Source organism: Nasonia vitripennis, chromosome 4, assembly GCF_009193385.2.
Source record: "Nasonia vitripennis strain AsymCx chromosome 4, Nvit_psr_1.1, whole genome shotgun sequence".
In the NCBI taxonomy this organism is placed as follows: domain Eukaryota; kingdom Metazoa; phylum Arthropoda; class Insecta; order Hymenoptera; family Pteromalidae; genus Nasonia; species Nasonia vitripennis.
This window is the reverse complement of record NC_045760.1, coordinates 29,394,874-29,418,157: the sequence shown is the minus strand read 5'-3', so window position 1 is coordinate 29,418,157 and position 23,284 is coordinate 29,394,874. Positions and strand designations below refer to the sequence as shown.

General features: G+C 35.8%; 4 protein-coding genes and 1 long non-coding RNA gene across 10 annotated transcripts; 1 reads left to right on the top strand and 4 right to left on the bottom strand.

The window, feature by feature from the left end:
• Positions 1 to 38: 38 nt before the first annotated feature.
• On the top strand, positions 39 to 1,282 carry LOC103317751. The gene is made up of 3 exons (XR_512958.3): positions 39 to 119; positions 193 to 1,156; positions 1,236 to 1,282. It is a non-coding gene; the product is annotated as an uncharacterized LOC103317751 (long non-coding RNA).
• Positions 1,283 to 3,120: 1,838 nt separating this feature from the next.
• LOC100123512 (protein argonaute-2) lies at positions 3,121 to 10,445 on the bottom strand. The gene is made up of 15 exons (XM_031930669.1): positions 10,115 to 10,445; positions 7,108 to 7,298; positions 6,672 to 7,016; positions 6,395 to 6,601; positions 6,201 to 6,324; positions 5,651 to 6,123; positions 5,449 to 5,568; positions 5,094 to 5,370; positions 4,846 to 5,007; positions 4,605 to 4,764; positions 4,429 to 4,522; positions 4,185 to 4,348; positions 3,825 to 4,092; positions 3,570 to 3,754; positions 3,121 to 3,484 (listed from the first exon to the last, which is right to left on the bottom strand). Exons 1-15 carry the CDS (start codon positions 10,125 to 10,127, stop codon positions 3,388 to 3,390), a joined length of 2,880 nt encoding a protein of 959 aa, XP_031786529.1. The 5' UTR covers positions 10,128 to 10,445; the 3' UTR covers positions 3,121 to 3,387.
• Positions 10,446 to 10,484: 39 nt separating this feature from the next.
• On the bottom strand, positions 10,485 to 15,142 carry LOC100678226 (protein argonaute-2-like). The gene is given in 13 exon segments (XM_031930580.2): positions 10,485 to 11,202; positions 11,292 to 11,405; positions 11,407 to 11,438; positions 11,511 to 11,787; positions 11,913 to 12,067; positions 12,157 to 12,250; positions 12,337 to 12,499; positions 12,583 to 12,747; positions 12,796 to 13,108; positions 13,326 to 13,732; positions 13,820 to 13,943; positions 14,014 to 14,220; positions 14,291 to 15,142. Coding segments are annotated over 13 exon segments (2,538 nt in total). The 5' UTR covers positions 14,681 to 15,142; the 3' UTR covers positions 10,485 to 11,105.
• On the bottom strand, positions 14,539 to 16,962 carry LOC103317752. 3 transcript variants are annotated; one of them, XM_031930691.1, is made up of 4 exons: positions 16,460 to 16,961; positions 15,493 to 15,907; positions 15,323 to 15,376; positions 14,539 to 14,641 (listed from the first exon to the last, which is right to left on the bottom strand). In XM_031930691.1, the coding sequence occupies exons 1-3, from the start codon at positions 16,470 to 16,472 to the stop codon at positions 15,364 to 15,366; spliced, it is 441 nt and encodes a 146-aa protein (XP_031786551.1). In that variant the 5' UTR covers positions 16,473 to 16,961; the 3' UTR covers positions 14,539 to 14,641; positions 15,323 to 15,363. The 3 variants fall into 3 exon arrangements, with proteins under 3 accessions (XP_031786551.1, XP_031786552.1, XP_016845337.1); XM_031930692.1 differs by having other exon boundaries at positions 14,543 to 14,635; XM_016989848.3 differs by lacking the exon at positions 14,539 to 14,641 and having other exon boundaries at positions 14,908 to 15,907; positions 16,460 to 16,962.
• An 82-nt stretch (positions 16,963 to 17,044) lies between these two features.
• LOC100123519 (protein argonaute-2) lies at positions 17,045 to 22,943 on the bottom strand. 4 transcript variants are annotated; one of them, XM_008216660.4, is made up of 17 exons: positions 22,644 to 22,868; positions 22,375 to 22,510; positions 21,528 to 22,015; positions 21,228 to 21,278; positions 20,791 to 21,138; positions 20,505 to 20,702; positions 20,317 to 20,440; positions 19,797 to 20,233; positions 19,597 to 19,716; positions 19,245 to 19,521; positions 18,998 to 19,159; positions 18,759 to 18,918; positions 18,583 to 18,676; positions 18,343 to 18,506; positions 17,890 to 18,157; positions 17,625 to 17,809; positions 17,045 to 17,541 (listed from the first exon to the last, which is right to left on the bottom strand). In XM_008216660.4, exons 2-17 carry the CDS (start codon positions 22,382 to 22,384, stop codon positions 17,445 to 17,447), a joined length of 3,183 nt encoding a protein of 1,060 aa, XP_008214882.1. In that variant the 5' UTR covers positions 22,385 to 22,510; positions 22,644 to 22,868; the 3' UTR covers positions 17,045 to 17,444. The 4 variants fall into 4 exon arrangements, with proteins under 4 accessions (XP_008214882.1, XP_032455160.1, XP_008214883.1 ...); XM_032599269.1 differs by lacking the exon at positions 22,644 to 22,868 and adding an exon at positions 22,929 to 22,943 and having other exon boundaries at positions 17,051 to 17,541; XM_008216661.4 differs by having other exon boundaries at positions 17,051 to 17,541; positions 22,746 to 22,868.
• Positions 22,944 to 23,284: the final 341 nt, after the last annotated feature.

Here is a 23,284-nt window from a genome sequence, read left to right as displayed (position 1 = left end):
TCCCTGCAGCGATTCTGATCGGGTGATATGAGGAAATAACGCGCAGAAGCTAAACGTTGCCGGTACTGATGACGAGCACGACACCACGAAGATTAGGGCTGGCCATCTTGGGTGTTAACGTAAGTTTGTTGGTTGGCTTTTGTGTTCGTTCTTTAGTATATTGTGTATATATGTATATAAGGACTTGCGCAGATATGTGCGTGCGCATGCTCTATTGCACGGAGGGTAGTACCTATAAGAGTAAGTAGAATGTAGCGATGTAAGGTCGAACGGCGCAAACTCAGAGGAAAAGGTGGGAGGAGATTGAAGGGAAATTAAACCTGCTTCGAGTTGGTACACGTCGATGTCAACTGGAAGATGATTCCCACCACGTATAGGAGGAAACGTTGCGGGAACGTCGAAAAGTCACACTACGTTGGAAAGTGAACGTTGCCAAAACGTTTTGAGATAATACTATAGCGGAGAGGGGTTTGGGTTATCGATTGGGACGTTGATGCTTCGTATGTTCGGATTATGTAGATAGCATATTCAAATCCACAAGTGGAGTAACTATCTGATGTCTGTAAAGAGAATTATAGTTCAAATAAAGTTTTAATTAAACTTAAACATTTTTTAATGTACACACGTTGCCAATAGTCATGTAACAAAATTTCGATTCAATCTTTCGTCGCCTAAACGTTTCCAACGCGCTTTTAACAAGTTGAGAAAACGTTTTTCGCAAAACATTTTGGCAACGTTTTTATCGCTTTAGGAGAACGTTCCTTGATTTTCCCGGATTAATTTAGAAGCTGACGAACCGGAACCGGCATCGCACGATGCAGCGAGCCAAGAAAAACCCCGCAGCCAATCAGAGCGCGCAGTCTGCGCATATCCCTCTCCTTTTTAAGTCCCACTTGCATGCCTGTTCCTATATTGGCAATATAACTCTCGGTCGTGACGTCATCAACATGGACGCCCAAGCCACGAAAAATACATTAGTAGTATACAAAGCAAAGTAGTTTTTACTAATTTTTGACAGAAAAATAACGTGACAGCTCTTAAATTTTATATATGTGATAACGCATATAATTTACTATAAGATGATGGTACTTTTCCCTCCCTGAAATTGTTAATATGTTTTATTTAGGATGATCAAAGCATTGTATAGGTTATAGAGGTAAGTCCACAATCAAGTATTTGTAGCTAGATATAGTAAAGATTGATAAATATTAATAAAAAATTATTGTATATTCAAGCAACATGGAATGTAATAACCAAAAAGAGGCAGGCATGCAATTTTCACACAAAAAAAAACCGGTAGTAGAACATATTGTTGTGTTTCTGATTGCACTAGTAATGCTATAAAAAATTCTGTGTTACGTTTTCACTTTGCCCTGCTTTACATGAGCAATTAAAACTATTAATTGAGCCATTTATTCCAATAACTCCACTAATTTCATGAGGTGGTCCTCTCAAATTGGATGTTTGTAAACGCAGTATGCGCGTATATTTAAATTCTCTGCAGATTCTAATTTACCACATTTCAATATGTGCTTAGAATTAAGCACTCTTTCTCCTTCAATAAAATTTCTACTTGAGCTTGTACACTCAACAAATTTAAAAATTTCTTGAATGAATTACTATCATTGTTTATCGTGAGAGGTTATGCTCCAAAACTAGTTTTTCTATTATTAAAGAAAATACAACACTGTCACGCAAAAAAAAAAAAAAATTAATCTACGTATTTTCTGATGTTATATTAATACACCAATAAAACTATTACTCTATAGTTCACTTTTTTACGTAAAAAATTAGAAAATACTGCTCTACTCCGTATTCTGCATGGCCTGGGTGTCCATGTCGATGACGTCACGATCGAGAATTATATTGCCAATCCGACGCGTACCGATTTCCAGGTATATGCAAGTATTAGTCAAGGGAGGGAAAAATGACCCGCAGGGTCTTCTCCAGCTCTCCCCCGAAGCGTCGGAGCCCTCCCCTCTCTCCCCGCGCGTGGCCCACCGCACCACGCAGCCCCGCTCACAGCCAACAAGTTGGCGGTTTTGTTTACGTTTTCGTTCAGTACACGGAATTGGTGTTGTCAATCGTTTTACAATTTTGTGCACATGTTTATAAATCATTTTCCAATGATTTATAAAGTTTTTTATTTTCTTCTTACCATTTTTGAGCAATCGAACTCTTAAGTGTTTTGATCATTTTTAAGGTTATCCCATAAGAGCCTAACTTCGAAGTCAATTATTGCAAAAACTATACTGACAATAGATCGCATGTTTATTAACAGATTTTAATTGTTTTCAAAACATTATAACCATTTTCATTTTGGTATAAAGACAAAAGCGGCATCGAAGAGAGCCATAATCCGTACGTAAAGTCAAACCTAATTGTGAGTTGATTTTTAAGAATATCTCGCGTGTAAGCATCCCTTTTTTGGCGAAGCTCATCAAGGCGCCTACGGCTCTGAAGACATGGTTAGCTTGCCAAGGAATATGTTATGCGCGTTTATGAAGTATTACGGCGCAACGGCCATGCCGGTTATCACTTGAGGAAGTCGTGAGAAACTATGATCGGATGCTGCATCAAGCGATTAGCAAGCTCTTGCACGAGCGCTGTCCCAGCAGCAGCCAGATGAAGGAGCTTCTTCGTTCGTCCAAGCGTGCTGATCAGGAGGCGTTTTACGATACTTTGCCCTATATTCTTGTGGAAAAAAATTGCCCACAGCCTGCTTCAGTGCAAATCGTGTAAACTTAGAGAAATCGTGCTCGATTCTCGAGATAGCTATGATTATTAATTGAGTTACTCAATGGATCCGGACGAGCCGAGAATCATTTTATAAGCTTTAATCGAATAGTAAATATAAAATTATGAGAGGAAGCAAGGGCATGAATGTTCTATCCACAGCTGTGTAGTTAATAAAATTTAAGGGCGCGTTTAACATTTAAGACGACGAATTGTGAACCTAGATTCTTTATCAAGTTGAATAATTAAATAAAGAACTTCTATAAGTATTAACTCTATGAATTTTTTATTTACTAAATGTCCAATCGCCTTAGGAAAAAAAAATTGTATTGTATTTGATGAACGGGAAATTGAGCGGAAATAAAATTGCGATTTATAGTTTGTATTTTCTTATAATTTATTGCTCTAATAATATTTTCACACTGAACATCATACTGCAACTATATAATGCGTTTAGAAAAATATTTCATGCTTTTTAATTACTATGATTTTAAAGCTTTTCTGTTTTGATTTTGCACATATGGATTATTTATTGTCGTCGTCAATTAAACATTACGTATAATAAGTTTCAGACTTATAGAAATATATATCACATTATAATACATTTAAGTCTATAAAAAATTCAAAGTAAAGATTTATAAAAGTGTAAATTTACACAAAGAACATTGGGCTATCCTTCAGCACTTCATCCTTAATAGTCAACTTCCTTAACTGTTCTTGTGGCAAATTATTCATATCGATATGAACACTGTAACATAAATTTACATATTACAAATCAGAAATAATAAGTGAAAAATCGAGAAAATTTCGAGCGAATGCAAATATTAACTCACTCCTGGATAAGGGCCCTTGCTCTGAAGGCAGCAAGATGCGCGTAGTACGTCGGTGTCGGATAGCTCACCGATCTCGTGCAACGCGAGAACATGTGGCAGAGAAAATATGTTAGATTTTCAATTTCATCTTCCGACATATCTGAATCGTCCCACAAGCATCTGTACTTGGTTGGTCTTGCGGTTCCCTAATAGATTTGATATTAATTATAATGGTTTAAGTATCAAAAAATCAATAACAACAAAAGTGATCCTTACTTGAATACTAGCATGAGAAACCAAGTAAAAGTCGATATGTGATGGATGCGTTATTTCAGTGTCCACTATAGTACCAGCTTGAACGTTAAAGTTTCTGTCATCAGAATTACTTGGATCGGTTGGGAACAGTCTCGTGTGGTGCCTTTTCTGAACAACCAAGAATGTTATTTTCGGCCTGTAGTCAGCTTCTATCGATTGACACGCGTTTCGAATAGCTAGTAACTCTGCGTGCATTATTTGACCAAACTGACCATCGGAGACTCCGTCCCTGGAAAATATAATACCGTGTAATATAAACGTTCTTCAATTTTAACGATTTGAAGGCAATGAAAGACGAACTAAATATATTTTGAACTATACCTATAGAAAATTAATCTTTCTGGTTTGTAACCCGTTGAAGTATAGAAATACTTCAATTGTATTTTCATAATTTCTGCAAGGTCTACTATGATTTCCTGTTTCGGACGTTGCAACCTTATTTCCACATTATATTTAAATGCGTTAGGATCATGACTGGCAGCAACCTGATGGACAAACAGATAATGTACACACATAATGACACTGAAATAAATGAAAAAATGTTTAATAATATCAGATTACGCACTGCAGCAATCGATGGAATATTCGTGGCATCTGGCGAAGGATGAGTTACGTCGGCCCCGATAATCATGCATGGATGATCCAGACAAGGCGGCCGGCTGCAATAGAATATTTTTATAAATTTTACACCCATAACAGATAGTCCGAATCACTCATTTACTGTAAAACCAATAATTTTACCTCACAGTCTCTTCAAATATATGATTGATCCCATTCAACTTAGCATTAATTTTTAGAAGAATGTTACCGGCGGTCGCATCGTTAAGTTTGAAAAGAGTTTTACTTTTTAAACATTGTGTCAAAAGACCAACTTCAAGTTCACTCATTTGCTTCACTTTGCCTGACAAAAAATGCACGATATTATAGTTTTATTTTATTTTTAAGAAATTCGATTTAAAAATAATCACAAAGTTTTTCTTACTGTAGGGGCCTTTCATTTCTGGAACTACTACAACAACCAGTTTAATTTGTTTCGTTTTCATTTCATTGAAATATGCCATTAGTTCTCGCATGTCTTGTACCCTCAACTGCATACTTTTAAATGGACTTAAGGGATTCCCAACTGGCATTCCAACAGCGTTGCCTAATCATTGTGAAAAAAAAAGTGCCTGAGTAGATACTTTATTCATTTATCAATATGTATGCATTTTTAAAGTATTAAATGTTTACCTGCTTTTTTCAATGCTTCAACAAGTCTGTAAAGCTTGTCATCTCTGGTTCTATAATCCAGATTCAAAACAGTCCACGTATTGTCGTTCTCAATTAATTGACTTGGCTGTACGAATTGGCTCGCTCTCCAAGCTCCTTTTATGACAGTCACATTTTGATTTTGGTATCTCAGTTGCGGTGGATCCAAAACACGCGCTGGAACCGTCTCGAATTCTCCACTCACAGAGACGCCAAATTCTTTCATGCACGGATCTTCATTATGACGCATCGAGTTGAACTAAAACACGTTTCATAAAAATATATAAAAATTTGGTTCTTGGAAAGTTATGTTAACATTAACATTTAGGGCATTTACCGCGTTCATTATTTTGTTCTTTCGCTCCTCCGTTCCCGTCGCTGCGAACTTTATCATCGATGATGTCTGTCTATCGGTTAATTTCTTCAGGGTTGCTTGTCCACCAACTACTGTGCATATCTGAGAGAACAAAATTTATGTTAGAACTTGTCGATATCAATAGCACGAAATCTTTCTTGCGAATTCTCAATAGTCAACTTACTTCTACTGGGACATGAATATTTTTATCTCTACCGCCAACCCAGAGACAAGGGAAGTCCGGGTGTTTTATAGTATATTTTTTCTCGAGTTTATAGTACTGCTCAACAGTGATTCTGTGACCATTGTGGTCAAAAATATTATCTTTCGGACATATAACCAAGTCGTTGACGCGTTGTGTTCGTCTAGATGTAGGCTGTCCTGGAATCTCTATTACTACTTTTAAGCCTTTTAAAAATTTTCTTATGCCTTCTTTGCAACTGTATATTAAATCTGCATTCAATTCCGTAGGCCCTTCTTGTTGGCCATAGCCTCCCTGATGTCCGTATCCTCTTCGTTGGCCGTACCCTCCCCGGTGTCCATTTCCCCGCTGTCGTCCATATTGTTGTCGTCCGCCTTGATCTTGACCATCACAGCCACATATCGTTTTCATCAGATCCAGTACACTCTGTGGTTTAGGGAACGATTTGTGCGCAACTGCAAAAAAATGTTATCTTGAAGATTTTTTGCGTTAAATTACAATTTATCAGGATAATAAATTAATGTATTCTTACCGTCAACGTTGAAGTAGGGCTTCCAGCCTAAAACAGCCGATTGAAACAACCCCACCCATAAATCCATACCACCGCCTAGAGACATCACTTGACCTTTTGGTGGTGTGAAAAACGAACTCCTTATCTGAAGCGAATATTTAACGTTATTCAAAGTATTATGTGCATCGATATTTTTTATACAATTATGTACTCACAGGTACACACGACATCAAAGCCGCCGGTGCATTTCTTAGTATAACGTCCAGAGCTTGTATACTGATTTGTTGATTTCTCGGCAAATCTTGGGTGCCGGGTTCAAACGCTTTCAACCAAGACAAATCAATTCTGTTAACTATTTTGATAGTGACCTTATACTTTTTCTCTTGTCCATCTTCGTTGTAAACCACTACTTCAGCAGTGGACTAAAAATTAAAAATATATGTATTATTAATTATTTTTTTATTTTAATTGTGGATAACATAAGCTACTTACCGGATCTTCAATAGGCAACTCTCCAGCACTAAATGCATTCTTCCTTCCGTCAAATGCTGGATTTCTTTCTGGAAACAAAGTCTTTTTGACTTCAAGGAACACCGGTCTCATCAAGTATTTTGGAGTATCTGGCACAATTTTCACGTCATAATGCACAACATTGGGATTCATCTGTTTGACATTAATCGCCATCATATTTGTTTTTACAGTAATGGGACGTCCCGTGGTGCCAGCCTTCGTAGGGTCCTTACGCTTTGGAATCTGATCTACTTCTTTGTAGACTATGTCAGCAGGTACAGTAAGATTGGGTGTCACTCTTTCAGATTCGGATGAAACGGCTTCTGGCTGTTTATTAGAAGAATAAAAATTATTATTATTATATGCATTATTTTTAAATTCTGAGAAGTAGATTCTCAAGTAGAATATATGTACATACTTCCAAAGATATTTCTGATAAGAGTTCAGTTGTTTCTTCAACTACATCTGCAGGTTGTGGCTGAGATTGCTGAGGATGTTGGGGCTGCAGCTGGGACTGAGAAGGGTCAGCTTGGTCTTCTGATCCTACGAATGGCGATGCTGTAGATGCAGTTGGAGAAGTTTCTCCAAACTGCTGGTTTTCTTCCTCACCTTAAAATTACAGTTTGCTTTCATTTTTTTTCGAAAAATAATTAAAAAAGCACAAATTTCTTGACTTCAAAAAATCATGAAATTTGCATGATTTTGCCACATTTTCAATTGCAGATAACGTTTGACCAAATTAAACATTTTCAAAGCATTTTTTTTTTAATTAAAGCTTTCTTACACTTTTTTATTTTCCACTAGGGACATTATTCAAACTTTATTCTATCAGAGACTGACACATAAACTTCGAATTTTTAAAATGATAGATAACTACATTATTGAAGGCAACTGTAAGTCGTGGTTTATCGTATTTTTTTTTTTTTTATTATTTGTTATAAGCAAATTAGTTACTTTTGTCGTCTGCTATTTTGCGGCGCGAAATCTAGATTTAAATTGACTTTCAGACTCACTTACATCAACTGTTCGGTAAGCCATTCGGACCTTAGGTCTCAAGATTTATAAAACCGGCACGGTTCCCTAGTAGCAAATATGGCCGATAAGTTCTGGCCCGTTCCCTAGCGACTCGGTAGAAATGAAACCCAGAATCCGTCGAGAAATATGCGTAGTTTCTACGCTAAAACCCGAGCAGAAGTTCTCTGAATTTTTTGCGCATGCGCGTACGGTTCAGGCCAGGCACAGGCATACTAGAAGTATTGTAGAAGCTGTCTGCTATGTTATACAGCAGAATAGCATAGCAGACAGAATTGCAGTTTTCACAGTTTCAGTCAATGTTGAATGATGAATATTTAGCCTATTAATTCATCTAGAATGATTTTAAAGGGAAAATATGATTTTCAAAAAGTGCCCATTAAGAGTGAAAACCTAACCCTACACATGCATACTGTCATATATGCTGTACTGACTGACTTTGTGTTGTTCAAGTGCAATTACTGTGTGAAAAGTGTCATCGATGCTCAAAGTCACCAATGATGAGGTTTGCACAGGTATTTCAAATCTTATCAGTATGCGAGCGCAGTCACTGTCAACCACCAAATCTCTCATAATCATGCTAAATCCATGATATTGAAGTTTGATGTCTGTTCTTTTGCATTAGGACTTGTTAAATTATTTAGAAACAGCCTGCTATCTCAATTTTCACTTAACAGTCTTGGTTTGGCTTAGCACCCTGAACCCTATGACTTTGGCGGCAAAAATACAGGTGGGTCTATACATGAAAGTTGAATTAATATCAGCTAGAATGAATGCAACTTAATATACTGTTTCAACATGTCAATACAAATTAAATTGCAAAATTTCAGCCCTCTAAGTATGATAGTTTTCAAGTGAGAGCTAAAATAAAACTGTGAAAAAAGTAATCGAAATCAATAAAAATTTGATTTTGCTCTCACTTGAAAACTATCATACTTAGAGGGCTGAAATTTTGCAATTTAATTTGTATTGGCATGTTGAAACAGTATATTAAGTTGAATTCATTCTATCTGATATGAATTCAACTTTCATGTATAGACCCACCTGTATTTTTGCCGCCAAAGCCATAGGGTTCAGGGTGAAAAGCCGAACCAAGACTGTTAAGTAAAAACTGATATGGCAGTCTGTTTCTAAATAATTGAACAAGTCTCAACGCAAAAGAACAGACATCCACCTTTAATATCATGGATTTACCATGATTATGAGAGATTTGGTGGTTGACAGTGACTGGCTCGCATACTGATGAGATTGAAATAGCTGTGCAAACGTTTGCAAAGAGTGACTCAATTATGACTTGAATTGAGTGATTTTTTACGCTTTCAGATTTAGAGAGAGAGAGAGATTGAACTTTTTTCTTAATAAATCTAGTGCCCTTTAAAGCCCAAAACTGAAGTAAGTTTGCGGTAGCTGAAATAATGAAAATTGTGATTTTTGGCCTTCGAAGACGTTTTGTACCTGACATATGGTATTTATAAAAATTGTTTGATGATTTTTACAGTATGACTGAGTTAATATAATTGTTTAATCGATTATTTAAACAATTTAAGGTACTTTTACACAAAAAATCAATATCTCTTTTTTTTTTTAATTTAAGGTGGTGAGGTACCAGTAAGGGGACGGATACTAAATTGTCAAAAAATGAAAAATCCAATTGTTTGTGTATATTTTTCTAAATTGTTCAAAAAATGAATTCAACTATTAAATATATTTAGGTACAGTGTAAAAAAGATAAAACAATGTTTATATGTGCCATATTATCAGGTATGACATTTCTTCGAAGGCCAAAATTCAGAATTTTCATTTTTCAGCTACCGCTGACTTACTTAAGATTTGGGCTTCGAAGGGCACTTTTATACTAATAGATATGCTTCTAACACATATAGTTTCCAGATGAATGTGGAGTTTTACAAAAAAATATTATTTAAAAAAGTTGTCTGGATATTAACATAAAATTTGTTACTTTTTAAAGTGTTTAAACAATTTTTGTTGATTATTTTAAGAAAACTTTTTAAATAATATTTCTTTGTAAAACTCCACATTCATCTGGAAACTATGTGTGTTAGGAGCATATCTATTAGTATAAAAGTGCCCTTCGAAGGCCAAATCTTAAGTAAGTCAGCGGTAGCTGAAAAATGGAAATTCTGAATTTTGGCCTTCGAAGAAATGTCATACCTGATAATATGGCACATATAAACATTGTTTTATCTTTTTTACACTGTACCTAAATATATTTAATAGTTTAATTCATTTTTTGAACAATTTAGAAAAATATACACAAAAAATTGGATTTTTCATTTTTTGACAATTTAGGATGTATCCGTCCCCTTAAGTGAAATTTAAAAAATACTAGTGTAGAAATAAAATTAAGATACATCGAGCATTATATTCTTTACCTTCTTTCATCATGTTAAATCGGCAGTTGAACTTCTTCTATCAATTGTAGAATCTCTCGTTTACCCGCGAGTCCCGCCTTCTTTTCTCGCAAAATTATTAAAACAAAATTGTTAAACAAAAAATAATATTCTTTGGATCACGGGATTAAATCTTAAACACACTGCTGCGGCTAAGATTCGATTAAGACTTCTGCCTCTACTGCTCTCTGTTCTAGACTGACTGCATCTGACGCTCTCTCGACCTCTGAGGGCCTCCAGGCCCAGCGTGGTGGGGGTGCCGAAAGCGTCGCCTCATCGTGCGAATTTTCGAAAGCGTCGCTTCTTGCCGCCGCATGTGCAAGCGACGCTTTTCCGCTGCATATGGCGTCAAGTGACGCTTCCCTTCAAACATGGCCGCTGCGCATCATGAGAAAAGTCCTCAAAGTCTTGACGAAACCGGCGATGCCGAGACCGTCTGGACCTTCAACGGTCGAGGGAGGGGGAAACCGATTCAGCGAAGAGAACGTCGAAGCAGTAAGTCTTAAACGGAGTGTAGTAGAGACGAAAAACTTGAACGCAGAGTTTTTACTTAGCCACAGCCGGAGCGACGTGCTCAAAATATAATGTCTGTAGACACTAAGACTAATTTAGCTAATGAACAGGAGATTGAGTGAAGCTAAAATTGCGATATAGCTTAGGTTTTTTTATAATTTAATACTCTTACAATTCTCAAGAAGTACAATTGAGGAAAATCAGATACAATCAATACATCAATATTTTTTATGTTTGTATAACTGTATAAGCGTAAAAGGTACTGCCGCTAGATATAATAAATTGCTAGTTTTATATCGATTCGAATTTTTAGGCACTTATATAAACCATTATTATTTTACTATGATTTTAAAAATTTTTCGTTTGATTTTGCACATAGATTATTTATTACAACCAACTAAAAATTATGCAACAAGTTTCAGACTAGAAAACATATAAAAATACTTTGAGTATAAATAATTCATACAAAGAACATAGGGTTTTTTTTCAGAATCTCTTCCTTAATAGTCAACTTTTTCCGTTGTTCTTCTACCAAATTATCCACGTCGATGTCAACACTATAACATAAAGTGGCATATTACAAATCAGAATTCATAAGTGTGAAAAATCGAGAAAATTTCGAGCGAGTGAAAATATATAAACTTACTCCTGGATAAGGACTCTAGCCCTGAAGGCAGCAAGATGCGCGTAGTACGTCGGTGTCGGATAGCTCACCGATCTCGTGCAACGCGAGAACATGTGGCATATCAGACTCGTTGCGCAAGCATCTGTACTTGGTTGGTCTTGCGGTTCCCTAATAGATTTGAGAACAATAAAATTCGTTCAAACAGTTGATATACTCAACTTATCGAATATAAATTGATACTTGAATACTAGCATGAGAAACCAAGTAAAAATGGATGTGTGTCGGATGAGTTATCTCCGTGTCTACGATAGTACCAGCTTGGACAATATTTCCGTGTTTGTCATCGGAATTTCTCAGATCAGTTGGGAAAAATCGAGTGTGATGTCTTTTTTGAACAACCAAGAATGTTATTTTTGGCTTGTACAAGCCATCTGCTCGCATCGATTGGCATGCTTTTCGTATGGCTCCTAATTCTACGTGCATAATTTGGCCAAACTCACTCTCCGAAACAACATCGCTAAAAAATACAATATCGTACGAGATAAAGAATCTTGATCAGGTAGAGTTATTTTTTTTTTTAAGTCTGCGCGGGAATGCGAAAAATGAAGAATAAATAATATATGTACACTACCGGAAGACAATTATTTTTTCTGGGGGTACCGACGAGTTTGCTCATAAAAAAGGTTCAATTGTATTTTTATGATCTCCGCGAGTTCTCCTATATGTTCCTGTGTTGGCAGTTGCAATATTATCTGAACGTTATAATTGAACGCATTCGAATCATGACTGGCGACAACCTGGAGAAATATAGATGTATACATATATAAGCATGAAAAGATTGATAATTATTATTACAAAAAAATACGACAAGTACGAAATTACGCACTGCGGCGATCGATGGAATACCCTTGGAATCAGGTGAGGGATGAGCGACATCTGCACCCACAATCATGCATGGACTTTTTAGACAAGCTGGTAGGCTGTAATAGAATGTTCTTATAAATGTTTGATCTAGACACGATGCCTATTTTTTTTTTTTTATTTGTTGCATAAGTGAGGAACATACCTCATTTTTTGTTCGATAATGTGATTAGTGCCATTTAATTTAGCATTGATTTTCAACATAATATTATCGACAGTTGTCTTGTTAAGTCTATCGCGAAGAGTTTCACTTGTCAAGCATTGTGTTAAAATTCCGATCTGAAGTTCGCTAACTTGCTTTACTTTGCCTGAAAAACGTGCAAGACGTTGTAGTTTTTTTTTTTTTTTTTATTAAACTCCAAAATTTAGATAAGTATAAAGTTTAGCTTACTATAAATGCCTTTCTTCTCAGGAACCACTACGATAACCAGTCTTATTTGCTTCTTTTTCATCTCATTCAATTCTTCTATCAATTCTCGCATATCTTTTCCTATTGACTTATGCACCTCTTTGAATGGAGTTAACGGACGTCCAACTGTCATACCCAAACTGCTAGCTATGGTAAAGACGAAAATGTATGAATAATATAAGTATACATATTAACCTGATCGTATTAATGCTTCAGCAAGTCTAACAAGCTCTTTATAGATATTAGGCTCAGAACTCAAATTTAAAATAGTCCACGTATTGTCGCCCTTAATTAATTGACTTGGATTTATGAATTGGCTTGCTCTCCACTTTCCTTGTTCGACACGCACATTTTGGCGTTGATACCTTAGTTGTGGCGGATCCAAAACACGCGCTGGAACCGTCTCGAATTCTCCACTCACAGAGATTCCAAATTCTTTCATGCACGGATCTTCATCAGTTTCAAAAAATATATATAAAAATTTGGTCCTTGCAAATGTATGTTTATATTAACATTTAGGGCATTCACCGCGTCCATTATTTTTTTCTTGCGGTCCTCCGGTTTCGCTACTGCCTTCCTAATCATCATTGACTTTGCTTCTCATCTAACTTTTTTTGGATTGCTTGTCCGGCGACTATTCTGCATATCTATAGGAAAACGAAAATCAGTTTCAAAGTAGATCACGATATCGTTCTCCAAATATTTTTTAATAATCGACAACTTACTTCTGGTGGAACATGAATATTTTTATCTCTGCCGCCGACCCAGAGACAAGGGAAGTCCGGGTGTTTTATAGTATACTTTCTCTCGAGTTTATAGTACCGTTCAACAGTGATTCTCTGACCATCACGTTCAAAAACATTTTCTCTCGGACATATAACCAAGTCGTTGACGCGTTGTGTTCGTCTGGACGTGGGCTGCCCTGGAATCTCTATTGCTACTTTTAAGCCCTTTAAAAATTTGCTAATCTCTTCTCTGCGACGGTTTATTAAATCTGCGCTCAAAATCTTAGGTCCATATCCTCGTTGCCTATCATATTGTGACCGGCCGCCTCGATCTTCACCATCACAGCCACACATGATTTTCATCAAATCTAATACACTCTGCGGTTTCGGGAAGCCTTTATGTACAACTGCGAAAAGAATTTCACGATCGTCAGTATTGGAAAATTTTATGTTAAATTACCATGTCTCAGGTTAATAAATAAATGTATTCTTACCGTCAACGTTGAAGTAGGGCTTCCAGCCTAAAACAGCCGATTGAAACAACCCCACCCATAAATCCATACCACCGCCTAGAGACATCACTTGACCTTTTGGTGGTGTGAAAAACGAACTCCTTATCTGAAGCGAATATTTAACGTTATTCAAAGTATTATGTGCATCGATATTTTTTATACAATTATGTACTCACAGGTACACATGACATCAAAGCCGCCGGTGCATTTCTTAGTATAACATCCAGAGCTTGTATACTGATTTGTTGATTTCTCGGCAAATCTTGGGTGCCGGGTTCAAACGCTTTCAACCAAGACAAATCAATTCTGTTAACTATTTTGATAGTGACCTTATACTTTTTCTCTTGTCCATCTTCGTTGTAAACCACTACTTCAGCAGTGGACTAAAAATTACAAATATATGTATTATTAATTATTTTTTTATTTTAATTGTGGATAACGTAAGCTACTTACCGGATCTTCAATAGGCAACTCTCCAGCACTAAATGCATTCTTCCTTCCGTCAAATGCTGGATTTCTTTCTGGAAACAAAGTCTTTTTGACTTCAAGGAACACCGGTCTCATCAAGTATTTTGGAGTATCTGGCACAATTTTCACGTCATAATGCACAACATTGGGATTCATCTGTTTGACATTAATCGCCATCATATTTGTTTTTACAGTAATGGGATGTCCCGTGGTGCCAGCCTTCGTAGGGTCCTTACGCTTTGGAATCTGATCTACTTCTTTGTAGACTATGTCAGCAGGTACAGTAAGTTTGGCTGTCTTTTTTTCACGTTCGGATGAACCAGCTTCTGGCTGTTCCTTGAAAGAACGCAATTCATGTAACACATAAATATGCATTTATGAAATTTATTCGGGACTAGACTTGGCGCAGTGCGCTGCGCGCACTGTAGTAGACTATAATTTCATTAACTTATTAAATGGAATATAAATACTTGATTGATATTTTTAATATTTGTTTTCTATCACGGAAATATATCAAACTTTACAATATATGATTCATTTCGCGCTCATATAAATTTCAAAATTGCCGCGGTTTCGTCGCCAACTTCCTTTTAAAATTTTAAGGTTATGTCTCGAGAGTAGAATGTCTCTAGAATATTACAAATACACAAATTATAATTTGATATGTATTATAGTATTATATTACATCAATTTTAGAAATCAAAAACAAATCAAAAAATTCTAACGATACTTTTGACGCATGCGCACTACGTGAGCCAATCATATTGACGCATTATTGGCATCACTTCATCCGGTCATGACTTTTTTATATAGGGAACGCATGCGCACTACATGAGCCAATCATATTGACGCATTATTGGCATCACTTCATCCGGTCATGACTTTTTTATATAGGGAACGCATGCGCACTACATGAGCCAATCATATTGACGCATTATTGGCATCACTTCATCCGATCATGACTTTTTTATATCTAGGGATAGGGAAAAGTAATCTATTATTGCATGTAGTACATACGTGCAAAGATACTTCTGATAAGAGTTCAGCTGTTTCATGAACTACATCAGCAGCCTAAAAATATGCATACAGTGAATTTTCGAAGTTTCAAAAATCTATCAAATATGTCAATCACAAAACCGATAAAAACTATTCAAAGCCTGTAATTTATGTTTTTTGTATATTTATACTTTAATTTTCGGTGATCCTTCTGGACGCCGTTGCTCCTCAAGTGCCTGCCGTGTCTGGTGCCAAAAGCTTTGCTCCTGAACAGGTTGTTGTTGTTGTGGCAGTCGCTGCCAAGCAGTTTTTTCTTGCGGCGATGGCTGTTGTTGACGATGGTAAGAAATATTCGGCTGCGATCCCACAGCTGGATGCCCGAAACCTCTGCCTTGGCCCCTGCCTCTAACGGACCAAACATATTCTCGTTCGCGTTGTTGGGGCTGCTGAGACAATTGCGAAGGAAACTGATGCTGAGACTGTAGTTGATCTTGCTGTCTCGCATGCTGATGAGCCTGAGGAACCGATCTTGGGATCCTACGGGTGCCGATGAGGTCGATGCACTCGGGGAACCTAATTCTCCAGGCTGCTTCTTATTTCTCCCACCTTAAAGTTACAATTCGCCTTTGTTCTGTACCGTTTATTGCTTGTACATATGAGTAGATGGTTTAACGATTTAACATCAAAACCGATAAAATTTTTCTACAGCCTACGGCGATTTGCATATTAAAACCTTAACGCACAGTGCGGAGTATCCGATACAAATTTTTCCTTATACGAAAACCTACTTGTGCACGTCAAGTTATAAATTATTATATATATATAGTATTTTTTTTTTCGGCAACTCGCGGCTGTTTCGTTCGAACAGTTAGACGCGGACAGCTTATATGGTTGGCGATTTTGAATGAAATCTAATTTTCGGTAAACGATTCAGGCCTTTTATATTATTTTATATAGCAATAATGAGATGTTCTGATAACTTATGAAAGATCTAATTGAAATTACAAAAGATGATGCAACGACTTCGTAACACGATAGAAGCTTGTTTAGGTATCGAAGAAACATTTTTAAACTAAGCGAAATTCAAAAAATAATACACAATACAGTAATAAATATCAAAATATAGCAGTAAAATTAAGACTTTTATGCGTACTTTACCTTTTCTCGTCATGTTATATCAAATATATAAATTTCACTATAGATGCAATACTATGCAATTTATCTTATACACCCGGTGCGAATGTCGCACTATCTGGAAAGTATTGTATTCGTTCGCTTTGACGTTCTAACGGATACTGATGCAATACAAGATTCAACAAATGCATATATATATATATATATACATACATATATACGTGCACCCACCTGCAACTAGTATGAATCATACCGTTATCAACGAAGAGGTGTATATGTATATATTTGATATATGAACATATTCGGTAAACACTTTGAAGTATACGACCAAGCTTCTACACTATACACGTTAACCAAAAGGTATAGGATACACGATACACGTGTTACTACAATTGACAGTTTTTTTTTTACATCAAATATTGCGGAAAATACTTAGTGTCTGAAGTTATTATTCAAAATGCTGGCAGCGGAATCGCTTGTATATTTATACTAATGCTTTCACATATGTTCATTGACGGTTTCGGAGTCGAAACAAATTAAAAAAAAAAAAAATATGCTATTTCGAAGATTTACCCACTGGAGATTAATGGAAAATAAAACAGTTACAGCTTGAGGTTTTTCTACATTTTATTATTTTAATGAAAAAAATTAAAACTCACGCAATACTGCCGATAATTTTGATAAACATAGTATCATGATTAACAAGATTTTGCATAGAAAAAATATTTTATTATATTTAATTAGGTACTGTCACTTGGTGCAAATGTGATTTAAATTTCAAAATATAATCTATTAAACATAAACTAACTCTTATTCTCTTAGAGCTTTTGTTAATTATTATTATTATTTTTTAAATTCTTTTTCCATTTTTCATTGTATATAGTATAAATATTTACTTAAGTAAACAGTTCAATTAAAGTTATGCAAAAAATTGTGAGGCTATAATATATATCACGAATACATCTCAGTCTGACAAAAATACAAAGTAAAGATTTATAAAAGTATAAATTTACACAAAGAACATCGGACTTCCCTTAAGAACTTCGTCCTTGATAGTTAACTTTCTTAATTGTTCTTGTGGCAAATTATTCATGTCGATGTCAACACTGAAACATAAAGTTACACATGACAAACCAGATATCATGTAAGAAACGTTGAAAAATTTCGAGCGATTGAAAATGAAACTTACTCTTGGGTAAGGGCCCTAGCCCTAAAGGCAGCAAGATGCGCATAATACGTTGGTGTCGGATAGCTCACTGATCTCGTGCAACGCGAGAACATGTGGCAGAGAAAATATGTCAGATTTTCAATTTCATCCTCTGACATATCCGAATCGTCCCACAAGCATCTGTACTTGGTTGGTCTTGCGGTTCCCTAATAGATTTGATATTAATTATAATGGTTTAAGTATCAAAAACGATTTACTGTGATTATTAAGTATCATTGATCCTTACTTGAATACTAGCATGAGAAACCAAGTAAAAGTCGATATGTGATGGATGCGTTATTTCAGTGTCCACTATAGTGCCAGCTTGAACGTTAAAGTTTCTGTCATCAGAATTTCTTGGATCAGTTGGAAAAAGTCTAATATGATGTCTTTTTTGAACAACTAATAACGTTATTTTTGGCTTGTAGTCAGCTTGCAGTGATTGACACGCTTTTCGAATAGCTAGTAATTCTGCGTGCATAATTTGTCCGAACTGACCCTCGGAGACTCCGTCTCTAGAAAATATAATATAAGTGTTTATTTAAAGGGCGTAAACATGAAATACCATTTATAAAGCGTGTAAATTTCACAGAAGGTTTTTTCTCAAAATTCAATTTCCATTAATTATCTTTAATTTTAATGATTTTTAAAATCATATGCGCAAGACAATGATAGATCAACGATATATATTTTGAAGTACCTATAGAAAATTATTTTTTCTGGTTTGTAACCCGTTGAAGTATAGAAATACTTCAATTGTATTTTCATAATTTCTGCAAGTTCTCCTATAATTTCCTGTTTCGGTGGTTGCAACCTTATTTCTACATTATATTTAAATGCATTAGGATCATGACTGGCAGCAACCTGGACAAACAAATAATGTACAAACATAACGACACTGCAATGAATGAAAAATACTAAATAATATTAAATTACGCACTGCAGCAATCGAGGGAATATCTGTGGCATCCGGTGAAGGATGAGTTACGTCTGCCCCGACAATCATGCATGGACGTTTCAGACAAGGCGGCCGGCTGTAATAGAATATTTTTATAAATTTTACACTTATAACAGACAGAACGAATCTCTCATTTACTGTAAAACTAATAATTTCACCTCACAGTCTCTTCAAATATATGATTGGTTCCATTCAACTTAGCGTTAACTTTTAATAGAATGTTACCGGCGGTCGCATCGTTAAGTTTGAACAGAGTTTTACTTTTTAAACATTGGGTCAAAACACCGACTCGAAGTTCACTCATTTGCTTCACTTTGCCTGAAAAAAAGTGCACGATGTTAGTTTTCTTTTATTTTTAAGAAATTCGATTTAAAAATAATCACAAAGTTTTTCTTACTGTAGGGGCCTTTCATTTCTGGAACTACTACAACAACCAGTTTAATTTGTTTCGTTTTCATTTCATTGAAATATGCCATTAGTTCTCGCATATCTTGTCCTCTTAACTGCATGCTTCTGAATGGACTTAAGGGATTCCCAACTGGCATTCCAAGAGTTTGACCTAATCATTATAAAAATAAGTACCTAAGTAAATAAATTATTTATTTATGAATATATATTTTTATTACTAATAATAACATTTTCACCTGTTCTTTTTAATGTGTCAACAAGTTTGTAAAGACCGTCATCTCTAGTTCTATAATCTAGATTCAAAACGGTCCACGTATTATCTTCCCCAATTAATGGACTTGGTTTTATGAATTGACTCGCTCTCCAAACACCTTTTGCAACACGCGCATTTTGGCGTTGATATCTTAGTTGTGGCGGATCCAAAACACGTGCTGGAACTGTCTCGAATTCTCCACTTACAGAGATGCCAAATTCTTTCATGCATGGATCTTGATTATGACGCATCGAGTTAAACTGAAACATGTTTCATGAAAAGATATAAAAATTAGGTTCTTGCAAAGGCATGTTGATATATAGTAGAGCATTTACCGCGTCCATTATTTTTCTCTTGCGGTCCTCCGTTCCCGTTGCTGCAAACTTTATCATTGATGATGTCTGGTTCTCATCTAATTTTTTTTGAGTTGCTTGTCCACCAACAATTGTGCATATCTGAAAAAACAAAATTCATTTTAGAACTTGATGCTATCAATTACACGAAATCTTCTTTAAATTCTCAATTGTCAACTTACTTCTGGTGGGACATGAACATTTTTATCTTTTCCACCAACCCAGAGACAAGGGAAATCTGGGTATTTTATAGTATATTTTTTTTCGTGTTTATAGTACTGTTCGACAGTGATTTTATGACCATTATGTTCGAAAACATTATCTCTTGGAGGTTTAACTAAGTCGTTAACGCGTTGTGTTCGTCTGGATGTAGGCTGTCCTGGAATCTCTATAGTTACTTTTAAGCCTTTTAAAAATTTTTTAATGTCTTCTCTGTTACGTTGTATTAAATCTGCACTTAAAGTTGCAGGCCCTTGTTGTTGTCCATATCCTCCCTGGCGTCCATATCCTTGTTGCCGTCCATATTGTTGTCGCCCGCCTTGATCTTGACCATCGCAGCCACATATGGTTTTCATCAAATCTAATACACTCTGTGGCTTGGGAAACCCTTTATGTGCAACTGCAAAAAGAATTTGATTCTGTATTTGACCAATTTATGCGCGCTATATAATCGGTCAGGTAATAATTTTAATAGTTGTTTACCGTCAATGTTCAAGTAGGGTTTCCAGCCTAAAACAGCTGATTGAAACAATCCGACCCATAAATCCATACCTCCACCAAGAGACATCACTTGGCCTTTTGGTGGTGTGAAAAATGAACGCCCTACCTAAAGCAAACATTTAATGTTATTCAAAGTATTGTATATGTAATGATATTCAATTAATACTAACTGGTGTAGATGTCAGAGCTGGAGCATTACGCATTATAACGTCCAGAGCTTGCAAACTGATTTGGTTTCTCTCTGTTTCTTGTAAACCTGGTTTCACAGTTTTTAACCAAGATAGATCAATTCGGTTAGCTATTTTCATCGTAACTGTATATTTTTTTTCTCGTCCATCTTCATTGTAAACTACTACTTCAGCAGTGGACTACAAAATTCAAATATATATATATATATAATATCAATAATTATTATTTTTATTTTCAAGTTTTCATTAGATAATATAAATTATTTACTGGATCTTTAATAGGTAAATCTCCAGCACTAAAAGCATTTTTTTTTCCGTCAAATGCTGGATTTCTATTTGGGAACAATTTTTTTTTAGCTTCTAGGAATACCGGCCTCATCAAGTATTTTGGAGTATTTGGCACAATATCCACATCATAATGCACAACATTGGAATTCATCTGTCTGACATTGATCGCCATCATATTTGTTTTAACAGTAATAGGACGTCCCTTGGTACCAGCTTTCATTGGATTCTTACGCTTTGGAATCTGCTGTGCCTGAATATTTGCTATGTTAGCAGGAACAGTAAGAATGGGTACCACTTGTTCGGATTTAGGTAAACTGTGTTTTGGTTCCTTGAAAAAATATAAATCGTAAAATAATTAATATGCATGACTTTGGAAATTATCAGAAATAAAATCCTAATAATAATTATAGTATATACCTTCAAGGATAATTGGGACAATTCTTCAGTTGTTTGCTTAACATCTGCAGCCTAAAAATATGTATAATAAGCTTATACTTTGCAACATTATGTACTTATTATTAGAGTTTCAAATTTTTAATCCAAAGCAAATATATCAGTTTCATATCAAGGTCTGAAATTTTAAATTCTAGTTTTCATTAAAAAGAATTTTTTAACATCGGCTTTTTATTAGATTTGTAAAAAAAAAATATGTGCAAATGAAATAAATTTAATTTTTTCAAAAGTATTTAATTTAAAATTTATGTTTTTTGATATTACTTTAGTTTCCTTGGATCCTACTGAATGTTGTTCAGAAGGTCGCTGCTGTTGCTCCTGTTGTTGAGGTGGTTTCTGCTGCTGAGCAGAATGCTGTTGCTGTTGTGCAGGCTGCTGCGGCTGTCGACCCCAAGGCGTTTGTTGGGGAGGAACATTTGGCTGTGATCCCACAACTGGATTGCTAAAACCACCTCTTCCTCTACCCTGACCTCTGCCTTGGCCTCTGCCTTGGCCCCAGCCTCTACCCCTGCCAGCAGTATCTTGCGCAGATTGTTGTTGGGATTGCTGGGGCTGCTGGGGCTGTGGAGCCGATTGTGCTGTGACATTTGGCTGGGATCTCTCAACTGGATTTCTTAAATCTCTTCCTCTACCTCTGCCTGACTGTGGCTGAGACTGTTGGGGTGGCTGCTGGGACTGAGAAGGACCAGCTTGATCTTGTGATGTAGATCCACTTGGAGAATCTTCTGTAGATTGCTTCTTCTTTTTTCCACCTTGAAATTACAATTTCGTTGAAATGAAAAGAAGTCTTTATTTCATACTGCTGCTAAAACTGCTTAGCCAGTTTAACTATTTAAATTAACTCGAAATCCATCATTTAATAAGTAATTGGGCTAAAAGAGAAATTATAAAGGATGATGCAACAACTTTGTAACATCGTAGAAGCTCTGTTAATATCCAAGAAGTCTTACGATTGTATGGAATTCAATAAACAAAAAAGATGATGCAATATAGCTGCAGATAAAATGAGGCTCTAAAATATTTTAAATGCTAAATAATATTCTTCCAAAACTTATCCGACCAACTCAAGAAATACCCAAACCGTGTTAGGATAAAGATAGCAAAGGTTTACCTTTTCCCATGTTGAATGTCAAATACTGCGCTTATATGTCAACTGTATTCTCTGGTGGTTCGCGCAAGACTGACGAGCCCGTCTCCTTTCTCGCAAATTGTTAAACAAAATGGAGGTTTGTTAATCCCCAAGTTATCTGTCAACAGAATTTTGTAACTATCAGTGGTATAGGCAATACGCTTTCAGTGATTTTCTCTCTCTCTCTCTCTCTCTCTCTCTCTCTCTATCGCACGTATTTCATTTCAACGCTAAATATAAACTCAAATCACCACAATTTTTACGTCAATGTGAAAATCAGCAAAATTTCTACGTCTAACTGTAGCGGCGCAGATGCCAATTGCACTAGACCGAATCCCAATGATGTATTCTACCTTCAAGTTTGCACCAAGTAACTGCGAATAATTAGAAACACTATCACTATCTGATGTTTCCAGCGATTCTGAATACGACTCCGCGGAACAAGATTCGACACAGGCATCCGCATATCAGGAACAAATGTGTATTCCAGTAGTACGATCTTGCCGCGCTGGAATTTTAATTTTTAGCCAACTTACCTGATAGGCGCGAAATTCAAGATACAATAAATCATATGTACCGCTTTCCTTTTAAATGGACATTAAATCAACAATCGTATAGATAAAATTATTGCTATGACGATAAAATGATTTAATTATAAAGTTGAGAATTCGGTCTACGATGATATACGAGTAGATCCGTGCATAAATTATGCATCCGTTATATGTATAAGGAAGTAGTGTTTTTCAGTTAGCAACACTGTTGTAAAATGAGTGTGTTCACGAATAACTCGAACGAAACTATAAAGTCGCGAATCTCGCGATGATGAGTCATATGTAGTAATAGTTTACAGTAATGCAACCTTTAGTAATTTCAGGGTCTGTTCGCAATCTCA

Coding starts and splice junctions, on each gene's coding strand:
- LOC100123512 (XM_031930669.1), bottom strand. Junction 7,017..7,107: donor TATCAGAAATATCTTTGGAA/GTATGTACATAT, acceptor TCTAATAAACAG/CCAGAAGCCGTTTCATCCGA. Junction 5,008..5,093: donor TGAAGCATTGAAAAAAGCAG/GTAAACATTTAA, acceptor CACAATGATTAG/GCAACGCTGTTGGAATGCCA.
- LOC100123519 (XM_032599269.1), bottom strand. Junction 20,441..20,504: donor CAGCTCTGACATCTACACCA/GTTAGTATTAAT, acceptor TGTTTGCTTTAG/GTAGGGCGTTCATTTTTCAC. Junction 17,542..17,624: donor GCTAGGGCCCTTACCCAAGA/GTAAGTTTCATT, acceptor TTTATGTTTCAG/TGTTGACATCGACATGAATA.